The sequence below is a fragment of the Mandrillus leucophaeus genome, unplaced genomic scaffold, assembly GCF_000951045.1.
Source record: "Mandrillus leucophaeus isolate KB7577 unplaced genomic scaffold, Mleu.le_1.0 Scaffold144, whole genome shotgun sequence".
In the NCBI taxonomy this organism is placed as follows: domain Eukaryota; kingdom Metazoa; phylum Chordata; class Mammalia; order Primates; family Cercopithecidae; genus Mandrillus; species Mandrillus leucophaeus.
The window spans coordinates 5,079,216-5,090,789 of NW_012101410.1; the positions used below are offsets into that span (position 1 = coordinate 5,079,216).

General features: G+C 43.3%; 1 protein-coding gene across 5 annotated transcripts in view; it reads left to right on the forward strand.

The window, feature by feature from the left end:
* Positions 1-9,924, forward strand: part of CALM1 (calmodulin 1 (phosphorylase kinase, delta)) — an 11,468-nt gene extending 1,544 nt beyond the window's left edge. For 2 of the 5 annotated variants that reach the window (XM_011974317.1, XM_011974318.1), the window contains exons 2-6: positions 1,721-1,751; positions 2,932-3,075; positions 5,507-5,613; positions 6,024-6,159; positions 6,335-9,924. In XM_011974317.1, the coding sequence (XP_011829707.1) occupies positions 1,721-1,751; positions 2,932-3,075; positions 5,507-5,613; positions 6,024-6,159; positions 6,335-6,363 (447 nt within the window). In that variant the 3' untranslated portion in view covers positions 6,364-9,924. Of the gene's footprint in view, positions 1-3; positions 156-1,720; positions 1,756-2,931; positions 3,076-5,506; positions 5,614-6,023 lie in introns of those variants that run through there. The other 3 variants (XM_011974319.1, XM_011974321.1, XM_011974316.1) reach the window with 3 other exon arrangements.
* Positions 9,925-11,574: the final 1,650 nt, after the last annotated feature.

Below are 11,574 nucleotides of genomic sequence, written 5' to 3' on the forward strand. Positions count from 1 at the left end.
TGTCCCCCGCCTGCTCCCGAGCACGCGTCCTGCCCGGCCCCTCGCTCCGCGTTCCTCCTGCCCCGCGCCACTTCCATTCCGCAGAGAGATGCCCGCCACGTTTCCGCTTTCTCTGCAGCCTCTAGATTGCCAGATGCGACTGTGCGCCTTGCTGGGTGTGTTTTCCACAGCCCCTTCCTCCCTCGGCGGGCAGGGCTGACATCACCGACTGCGTTTCTGGTTTGGCGGGTGGGGAGATGGTTCCCCGCAGGGTTCTGGTACACCTTTTGCCCCCAAGGCTAGCGCCCTTTGGGGGAGGAGGATTTCGTTTTCGAGAAAGTTGGGTGCCCCTGGTAACCCCTCTAACAAGAGAGTTTTGTAGCGAGGTGGGACTATTCTCCCCATAAGGTGACAGTTTCTCTTGCGAGGTGTGGCGGTGCTTCCTGTTGTACAAGACAGATGTTGCCCTGGCGTTACGTAAATCATCGTGTCTCCCTCATTTAATTTTAAGAAAGCCAATTTTTAGTGATTGGGGTAGAAAGAAAGATCCATTTATAATCTGTAAAAATAAGTTTTCACCCAATATCAATATATTGGAACGTCATTCTTGCTGTTAAAGTTTTCACTTAAGAGAATAAACTTCATCAGCGTTCTATTAGGACTTATTTTGTAATTGGCTTCTTAGGCATCCTTTAAAAGAGAAATACACATTAGCTCTCCTTGAGGTCTCGAATTCCCTCGGCTGGAGGCACGGGTTCAGTGTGGTGGAGACCAAATAATGCAACTGAGAATTACCTTCGTGGCCATTACTGCCTCGATTGAAGTGTGTTTATTAAGCACAGTTCTTATGTCATTCTTAAGGGTTAATACTCTCCAGCAAATTTAGTAGACCCTCTTTGCCAGAAAAGAGAGGAGTATATGTAGTCTGATAATTATTGTGTAGTTTTCTGTGTACTTAATTTTTGTAGTTTTGTAACACTTCATTTATAAGATGGTACCATTTTTTCCTGGCTTCTGAATAATAGGATAATTTGACCCAGGGCATTAACCATTGTAAATGGTAGGCTTTTAACAAATAACTGCCTAATTTAAAGGATTGGAAAGCATTTGTTACATGGAAATGAAGTTGGTGGGGTACCCAGTTGCTGTATCTTTATTTTTTCCACTTAATTATTTCTCATAAAATGAATGTGAAAGCCTGTTAATCCAACCCAATGCCATTATGTAACGACAGTTTGGAGATTTCGAGGGCCTGGAGCAGTGCGCAAGGTGCGCTGAAAGCCTGCCCTGATCCTGGCTGTGGTGGCAGTGGCAGTGGGCTGGGTCCCTTGTTGAGTGGAACAGGGGACTGCGGTGTCCATGGTGCAGTAGATGGCGCGCTTCTGTCTTAGAGCCCGCTGCCACTGCAGCTGGTGCCATGGGGCTTTCTGCCGCTAGAGGTGCCATTTTTCACATGATGAACTTAGCCTAGTTAGATCGCAGAGCAAGCTGTAAGCCATGGGCCCAGAAAACTTGAAGTGAGCAGAGGTTGTCACTTCCTCGTAATCGTTTGTTAAAATAGCATAAAGAGTTTCCTTTATTCTAATTACTTTCATTAAATGACAGTGCTACAGGTTTCAAAAGATTTTTTGAAGATCGATTTTTGAAAGATCACAATATTAAAAGTATAATTGGAAAACCTATGTTGAAATCAACCAAACATGTTGTGGACTGAATGATAACCTTTTCTTTCTTCACGTAGGCTGATCAGCTGACCGAGGAACAGATTGCTGGTAAGTTGACAACTCCAAGGAGTCCCCAGAAGGCCAGAACTAGGCATTGACTCAGTTTTGGTGACTCCTCTGTTCCTCCCCGCTACAGTCTGGGCAGTTTTCTAAGAATTTATTTAAAGAAGAACAGTAAGCAGAAACATTGAGGTCAGGTGTTATTCTTGCCAGTACTTTATAGATGAGGTGAAAGGAGGTAAAATCAGGATGCCCACTTGTTAAATTCTGGAGAATTTGACCATGTTTCACAGTGTGCAAAGTTTGCCTATGATTAAATTGTACTGAGCCTGCTACTCAGCAATTTAGTTTACAGTTCTTATGCCATGGGTCTTTCAGTAATCTGCCCTGAAAGCTTGTGCTTGCTATCCTAAAATAAATGGAAATGGGTGACAATGAGTGTTAGGACCACTGTAATAATTGGGAAGAAAGTTACATTAGTTAAACTCTGTTGCCTAGGCTGGACTCTTAACTCCTGGGCTCAAGCAGTCCTCCTGCCTCAGCCTCCCGAGTAGCTGGGATTACAGGCATGTGCCACCATGCCTGGCAGATTTTAGCTTTTTAAAGTCCTGGAGGACTCGTTTTGAGACTGTTTCTCTTTAGGAAACCAGGAATGCTTCTGAAATATCCTAAAAGTCATGTGGAGAAAAACAGATTGTTAACCTGGAAATGTACATTTCTAGTAACCATTCCATGTTGTTATGAAACAGGGGATTCGTATGGCTTTAGAAATGTAACAGGAAGAGACTTGAAGGGGGCACATGGACCAGTCTTGTCAGATGGGATTTAGTCCCTTGAACCCAGGAGGCAGAGGTGGTAGTGAGCTGAGATTGCACCACTGCACACTGCACTCAGCCTGGGTGGCAGAGTGAGGCTCCATTATTTAAAAAAAAAACAAAACAAAACTGGATTTAGGACTAATTTAAGCATGTTCCAGCTTAGCCGCCTTGAAACCTGTGGGAATATTGTGGTGTATGGCACCGTTTACTGGAGCAGTGTTTGCTTTATAGGCTGCTGTATGAAGGCCAGTCCAACAAGACTATTGTGGTCTTTATTTCGTTAGATAAAGACCAGACTTCTGATACCTTGCACAACTTGAATGGCTTGCTTTGGCAAGCCCCTGGCAAGTGTATATTGTGACTGGGTTGGATAAAGACATTCATTCTAACGGGTCAACTTTTGTTTTCAGAATTCAAGGAAGCTTTCTCCCTATTCGATAAGGATGGCGATGGCACCATCACAACAAAGGAACTTGGAACTGTCATGAGGTCACTGGGTCAGAACCCAACAGAAGCTGAATTGCAGGATATGATCAACGAAGTGGATGCTGATGGTAAGAGCTTTAGAACCATGAATGAGGGCCATTGTTGTGTAATTCAAGTTCAGAAATGTCACAGAATTGTCTTTCAGGTCCCCAGAGCAAAGCAGATGTGCAAAGATCCTTTCTGTGGTTGCCTTAGGGCCATTGACAATTACAATAAAAGATGATGGGCCTTGTGTCCGTCCTGCTTAGCTTCTACAACGTTTTCTGCAGGGATCACTGTATTGTTTTTTTTCTGCTTGGCGTGACCTAGAGCTCAGATTTTTTTTTTCTTTTTGAGACGGAGTCTTGCCCTGTCGCCCAGGCTGGAGTGCACTGGTGCGATCTCGGCTCACTGCAACCTCTGCCTCCCGGGTTCAAGCAATTCTCCGCCTCAGCCTTCTGAGTAGCTGGAATTACAGGCGTGTGTCACCGCCCCCAGTTAGTGTTTTGTATCTTTAGTAGAGATGGGATTTCACCATGTTGGCAAGGCTGGTCTCAAACTCCTGACCTCGTTGTCTGCCCGCCTCAGCCTCCCAAAGTGCTGGGATTACAGGCATGAACCACCGCTCCTGGCTGAGCTCAAAGCTTTTATCAACTGGCCCATGAGTCTGCACTGAGTCTTGATGGGGAGGTGAAATTAAATAGCCACAGAACGTGCTTTGTAACAAACTTACTGTGTCTAAAGAGGAGGAGGAGCCACCAGATGAAGTGGGTGACAAGCACTCTTAGAAGTTACCATGAAAGTGAGTACAGTGTGAGCTTGTAGATGTGTTTGCTGCGGAGGAGCATGTGAGGTTTGGAGGCGGATGTGTGGTGACTCTAGGGGATAGTTTTGCAGAACCTAATGGAAAGGGAAGCTGTAAGGTCCAGGGTCAGAGGGAACCAGCAGTAACCCTGATAGCGGTTTGTCATCTGTTCCTCTCGACTCTACAGCAGTGGACAACAGACCTTTGATTGCTGATTTCCACTTCCCCACCCCTAAAAGAAACACGTATTTTGGTAAATCATATATATATTGTAATGTGTACTATATAACATTACAGAACATGATTTTTAAAAGATGAGTTGCGGGGAGAGAAGGTCAAAAGAAAAAATAAAAGATGAGTTAAGAATAAACAATTCGGATCTAGATTTTACTTTCTAGATGATTGACTCAAAGGCGGTGTAGTAAAATCGCTTGTCTGGTCACAAACATTTGGAAGCAGAGCTTTTGATTAGGTTATTTGACAAAGCTTTCAGCACATTAGAGTGGTTTTCACTAATAGTGTTTTGAAAAGAAAAAGTTTCCCATAGTTCTCTCTAGTTTGACTGCTAAGATGATCAGCTATCTGGGAACATGGAGTAACTTCCTCTTGTTTGTGGGAGCCCTGGGAATCTGTGCTTGGGGAGGGGAGAAGTCTGTTAGGCTCTTGGATTGTGTGGAAGAAGGAGAAGTTGTGCCAGGCTACAGAATCCTGTGTTTGCACTGAGAAAATAGGATGGTACCTGACCTTCTCTGCATGGCTGTGAGACAGCTTAAAATAATTTCTCTTGTCTTTGATGAATATGAACAATATCTTACAATTTTTGAGGCTAAAAAGTCTTGAAGGGATCCCTGAGGTATTTTCTCTTAAAGGTACTGGTGAAAATGAGTAACTTAACCTAGGGTTTTTCTTCCTAATTTTATTTCCATTTAGTTCAATTACACTGTTAGTCTGGAGTGCTTGTCTTTAGGGGTATTTATCTCTTAGTTTTAAAGAGGAGTTGTTTGGAGTACTGGCCCTAGAACAGATTCTTCTGAGAGTTCCGTAAGTGTTACTGGTCTGAGCTGTGAGAATGCTGCTGAGCTTTTCCCTTAATGGGAAATAAAGATGCTGAGTTGGAAGAAAACAGGTGGCCAACCTTCATAGTGTGGCCAAGAAATGATCCTGGAGAAGACTTGGTAAGACTTTATGGCCCATGCATGGCATAGCAAAATCAATGTTCCTCACTCATAATCTTTTCTCCCCTGAAACACTTTATACTCTTAACCTGCAGCTCAGTTCTAGGCCTTTTTTGCGTTACTGCCGTCACTAGCCAAGACAGAGTTAGACCTGAGTGATTTCCCTGACTCAGGGATGGCAGTCGGGGGCGCTTCTTCCCTCAGAGTGGAAAGATTCAGCCTGCAGAGTGGTGTGTGCTGTTCTTTTTCTTGAACTGTACAACCCTGCATGACCCTTCCATGGGCTAGAATCCAGATGTGCAGTTTCCTTTGTATGATTAAATACTATTCTGGGCACTGATGATGAGTTTGAAATTATATGAAATTGCCCCGTGAAGTGTTTGAACATTTTAGACCTGCAAATGTTTGAACCTAGTAAGATAGTTTGCCCCTTTGTCCTAGTGTGTGTTTACCATTCTGTACAGTGGTTCTGAAATGATTACTGCAGAGCAACATTCATGGAGTGCTTACTTTACATGAGCTTTTGTTTTTTAATTTGAGGTAATGGCACCATTGACTTCCCTGAATTTTTGACTATGATGGCTAGAAAAATGAAAGATACAGATAGTGAAGAAGAAATCCGTGAGGCATTCCGAGTCTTTGACAAGGTAATCCAGCGTCTACGTAGCAGATGGTACTTAAGTATGGCTGCTTCTGCTGTCACTTCTAAAAGCTATAATAATGTTATAGGCAGAAGACTTAAATCTAACTGCCTGAGCCTTTGATCTCACTTTCAAAAGTCCTCTTTATAGTAACTGTATCAGGTGAAGGTAGGCATAATAAATAGGAATTTTGGACCACGTTTCTTGACTGTTACTTTGAATCATTGTGAGCTTTTGAAAATCCTGTTTTCTGCATTAGCTGTTTGCATGTATTTAGAAGGTTAGAGGTGGGAACTAGAGATCAGAGAATTGTTGATGGGAGCAGAGTTAGCAGTAACTTGAGAGGGCGTAGCTAAGTCAAAGACCTACTTCCTCACACCACAGCATTAGCAATAACAATTGCTGAATGTTCACAGGATGGCAATGGTTACATCAGTGCAGCAGAACTACGTCACGTCATGACAAACTTAGGAGAAAAACTAACAGATGAAGAAGTAGATGAAATGATCAGAGAAGCAGATATTGATGGAGATGGACAAGTCAACTATGAAGGTAAAACGAAATTATTTGAGCTCAGTGTTTCATAGTCTTACCTTCAGGATCTGTAAGCAAGCCAGCTGCTTCACTAGGCAGCCTTTGACTTTATTTTATGTACAGTAAAGATGTTGTGTTCATTAAAGCTGCTTTCAAAGATAACCAAAAGTTACGATTATATTTGTCTTTTCAGAATTCGTACAGATGATGACTGCAAAATGAAGACCTACTTTCAACTCCTTTTTCCCCCCTCTAGAAGAATCAAATTGAATCTTTTACTTACCTCTTGCAAAAAAAAGAAAAAAGAAAAAAGTTCATTTATTCATTCTGTTTCTATATAGCAAAACTGAATGTCAAAAGTACCTTCTGTCCACACACACAAAATCTGCATGTATTGGTTGGTGGTCCTGTCCCCTAAAGATCAAGCTACACATCAGTTTTACAATATAAATACTTGTACTACCTTAATGATAAGGACTCCTTAAAGTTCCATTTGCTAATGATACACTGTTTGGGCTGGCCAGTTTTTCATGCATGCAGCTTGACGATTGAGCACAGTCAGGCCTTTGTATTAAAAATGAAAAATGAAAAAACAAATTCAAAACCTATTCAAATGGGTTCTAGTTCAATTTGTTTAGTATAAATTGTCATAGCTGGTTTACTGAAAACACACACATTTAAAATTGGTTTACCTCAGGATGACGTGCAGAAAAATGAGTGAAGGATAAACCGTTGAGACATGGCCCCACTGGTAGGATGGTCCTCTTGTACTTCGTGTGCTCCGACCCGTGGTGACGACACACCCTGGTGGCATGCCTGTGTTTGTTGGTTTAGCGTTGTCTGCATTGTTCTAGAGTGAAACAGGTGTCAGGCTGTCACTGTTCACACACATTTTTAATAAGAAACCTTTACCAAGGGAGCATCTTTGGACTCTCTCTTTTTAAAACCTTCTGAACGATGACTTGGAGCCGGCAGAGTAGGCTGTGGCTGTGGACCTCAGCACAACCATCAACATTGCTGTTCAAAGAAATTACAATTTACGTCCATTCCAAGTTGTAAATGCTAGTCTTTTTTTTTTTTTTTCCAATAAAAAGACCATTAACATAAAGTGGTGTTAAATGCTTCATAAAGCTGAGATCTAAATGGGGACAAGGCAGGTGGAGGGGAGGCCAGTGTACATTTAAATGCCCACAGCCCAGCATTGGGTTTCCCTCCCAAGGCCCCAGCACCAACCTCTGAGCCCAAGACCTTGCCTAAAAACAAGCAGATACCGATTGCTTCATCCTATGTATGGACATGTAGGTCTAGTTGCATTTTCACTGGGGGGAGGGGGGAAGGTGAATTATGGTAACTTTTAATGATCTATTCAGGCAGTAGAGCTCTTAAGGAAAAAAAAAAAAATCCACTTTCTCTCAAGCATGTATTTAGGGGTTGTTCTCAATTGTGCTGCTGATTACCTGTCTTATGTAACTACTTGAGACCATCTGCAAGAGACATGATTTAGTGTGTCTGTAATTCAATCTTCGCTGTGTGTGGTAGAAGCAGTAGTCACTTTTCTAAGCCAGTCTCTTCATGCCTAAAAGACACTACCAGTCACCTTTGATTCGCGACTTTTAATTTATGATTATACTTAACCTTAGCCTCCTTTTACTTTTTTTTTTCCCCCCTAAGTTGACTTGACTTTGCTTCTTTCCCCCCCCAAGTAGAACTAATGCTAGCTTCCAGCTTGAAAGTGAAACTCCAGTGTGGAGTGAATTTTGTGTCTAATTATAAACCTGTAACCAAAACTCAGACATCTGGTTCTGGTCTTTGCATTGAGATTGGTCCCTGTAAAAGCCCCTTAAAAGCATATTGCATTTAGTACAGAGCTCTTTTTTGAAATGAAGGCTGGAGGTGTGCATTTTTCACGGTGTTAGCTGGTTGTATCTTATTAGCAAGGAGATTGGGGTTTTGAGTGTTTGCGTGGGTGGTTTCAATTTGCCAGGGAACAGTGGCAGGCTGCTAGCAAGGCAGTGAGAAGCTCTTGGCAGCCAAATGGGTGCATTCAGGGCTGATTTATAGAGACCCTTGGCTTCTCCTTCTCCTACTCCCTGTCTTTCTGGCATTTTGTAGCTTGTTAGATTTTCTGCCAGAGGGGTGGGTCAGAGCAGTGGAGAGGAGACATCGCCCATGTGCTTCTGCTACTGGTCCTTGGGCTGGGTGGTTGGTAGAAGAGAGGTTGACACTATGAGGTAAGGGTTGGCTTTTATCATTCCCTGAATCTGAAAGGAATGCCTAAGGGTTTCTCTTCTGGTGTGATAGGGTTCCTGGTTTGAGTAAGTTAATGTCCTGGATATTTCTTGTGGCAGGGGGTGGTCAAAGAGCCTGATTGGCTGACCCAGTCTCACACCTGTGGTCGATGACCTCAGTAGTTTCAGAGGGGGCCAGAGGGGAGTCATTTGACTTGTTTTTTTTTTTTTTTTGAAATGTAGCCTTCTAACCCTCAAGTCTTTTTAGAAGCTGGGTGGACTGTTAGTGGTCCTGCAGCCTATCCTAAAAGACTACCTTTGAAACAGGATTCTTGTATGGCCAGGATCCTGTCTGGGAACCAGAAACCCTACACCCTCCCCCTCCAGGGAATGCTGAGTTCCTGTTGTGAGCAGAGGTGAGGCAGAATCCACTGTAGCCTTCCCCCCTGGCATTTGCGGGGATGGCCAACCCAGGCGTTGGGTGTTAGTCTGCATGAGTTTGCGAGAGGAGATAGCTGGGTGTCGTGGCAGTGCCCTTGAAGTTGGTTAGCACCTTCCTGTAAACTCTTGCCCCTACTTCTAACTACTCTATAAATATATACATATATTTATATATAAAGTGATTAGTTGAACTGGCATCCTGCTTTAGCCTGAGACTTGCCATAAGAAACTGCTGAGTACTTGGCAAACAAACCCTTTCATAGTTTTGTTCTCCATCTGTTTGGGGTAGGTGTTGAGCGAGGCAAATGGATCTCGATACTTCAGATGGGCTTTTGATGCACTGTTGCCAAGGAAGGCTTTTTCTGATTTTTTGACAAATGAATTTTTGCACACTTTCATTGGTGTCTTTCGGCAACTTAAACACACATTGAAAATGAGCTATTGTACATATTTTTATATTCTCTTTATAAATGCATGTCTGATTGTACTTGTAACAATATTGTAATGAACGGCTGTGCGGTAGGCCCAGCGCTGCTGTGTCTCGTCAGAGGAATAGCTTACCACGAACCCCTCAGCATACTGGGAACCTCTTCCTGAACAAAGAATGTAAATTTGGTCAAGTCTACTCTTCCGTTCATTCAATTATTTTAAGCATTTGAATTATTTATTGTATATCCTAAATATATTTATCCTTTGGCAGTGACTAGATTTCCACTAATGTGTCTTAATCTATTCCTCCAGCTGGCAGTTACTGTTTTTTTAATCCCTTGAAGTTGTCCTGTAGGAGACAGAAATTCTTTGCTGTCTGTATCCCTTGGAGTAAGAAGGTAGTGGCATGGGTGGAGTGTGTGTTCTTTCTCCAAATCTATTATGATGTTCATTAAACACTTCTGTAGCAAAGATGGTGGTAGTTCTTTTGTTACTGAAGTTGCCCTTCACCATGGCTATTTGAAAAGGAGATGTACTTGGACATTTCTGTAAATCTTGAGACAAACTGTTTGGAGATTTAACCACCTCTCTGATGGGGGACCAACTCTATGGAAATTGTAAATAAGTTTTATTTATAAACCTGGCACTGTATTCAATAAACATTTCTGCAGCCTTTCATCTCTAACTGCGAACTGTGTAGGTTTCTAGCTTGCATAGCTTTCAATCCCTGTTGCTCTCAAGGTAGACCTGTCCTCAGATGTAACTTCACTGGGCCTCTAGTACGGTGAGAGTGAGGGGCCAGAAATACCATAGACACATCCCACAACAGCCTTACCCTAGTTTTAAGTAGTTAATAGCTGACATTTTAACATACTCTCTTAGCCTATTAATTTGTCCATGCTTGCTTTTTATGCAGAAAATTTACACCATAAAGATTAGTTTCCTGTTAACCCCAATCCAAGTCTCTTTAGGACTTGTACAAAGAAATACATTTTTTTTCAGTAAGATGGGAATTTTAGATGACAAGCACATACCTTGGTTCATGTCAAGAGCGGGACAGCTGAGGAAAGTGGGGTGGGATGCAACTCCAATTTAGGACGTTGGCATCGAAGCCTTCCCCTTAGTCAACACCGGCCCAGACCCTGGTTCTCAGATGTGGCAGGGGAGGCTACCTTGTGTGTTTCCCACTCTGCCCAGAAGGAGTGAGAGGGCTGAAAAGTGGGGCAGGGTAGGTCCCTGCTTTGGACGGAAGGCTTGAGACACATCTCCAGGAAGCATTTAAACAGCCCCTCCTGCACACAGGAGCTGGGACTACAAGGATATGGACATCACCGTGGAGACGGCCCTCTGCTCTGAGGCTTCAGACCCAGCTTCTGGTTTTGGCTTTGTCCCTCCAGCCTTAGGCAGGTTCTTTACCTTTCCCAGGCCTCGGTATCCTCCTTGGTAAGATCCTATTGGACTTGGTACCTTCTGCCTGTGGCTTTCTAGGATTATGATCGACCTGGTTTGGCATCACCTTGTGTTTAGGTAGATGAAATTGCAGCCTAAAGGATGGGAGGTAAAATTGCGTAGGAGTGCGGTGTCCTCTGAGATGACAAATGGGATTTAAAAATTCTCAGCAGCTTCGTGTTGGGGGTGGAGTGGAGGTTAACCTTGCTATTAAGACGTGATGTCATATTGGAACCTGGGTCAGAGAAACTGATTGTTAAGTGACTTCCATTCTCCCAGGACGGAAATAGGAGGCTACCACTGGGCCTGTAAGGGATTCAGTCCAAGTGTCGTCATCTGGTTTTTCAGCAGCTCCGGTTTAGAAAAACACACATTTCCGATTCAAGCTGGACTTTCCCGGGCACTGGGGGGCTGGAGCACCCAATGACTCAGGATGCCTTAGAAGGAAATAAAACATAAAGCTTTTTATAGCTTGGTGCTTCTCTCCCACTGCCCTCAACTCTCTGCCAAGGAGTGGGAGGAGTTAGCTCATGGTCCAGAACTGTTAAAGCCCCTGAACTCCAAATCAAGTGGCAGTTTTCCTTACGAGAATTATGTTCTTTGTGTTAGCAGCCTTAGGAATGAGCGTGAATTGACACATTCAGAATGTGGGGTTTTTTTCTTTTTTGAGATGGGGTCTCATTCTCACTCAGGCTGGAGTGCAGTGGCACAATCACAGCTCACTGCAGTCTCAACCTCCCAGGTTCAAATGATCCTCCCACATCAGCCTCCCCAGTAGCTGGGACTACAGAGATGTGCTGCCACGCTCAAGCTAATTTTTAAAAATTTTTATGCAGATGCGGTCTCGCTCTGTTGCTTAGGCTGGTCTCAAACTCCTGGGCTTAAC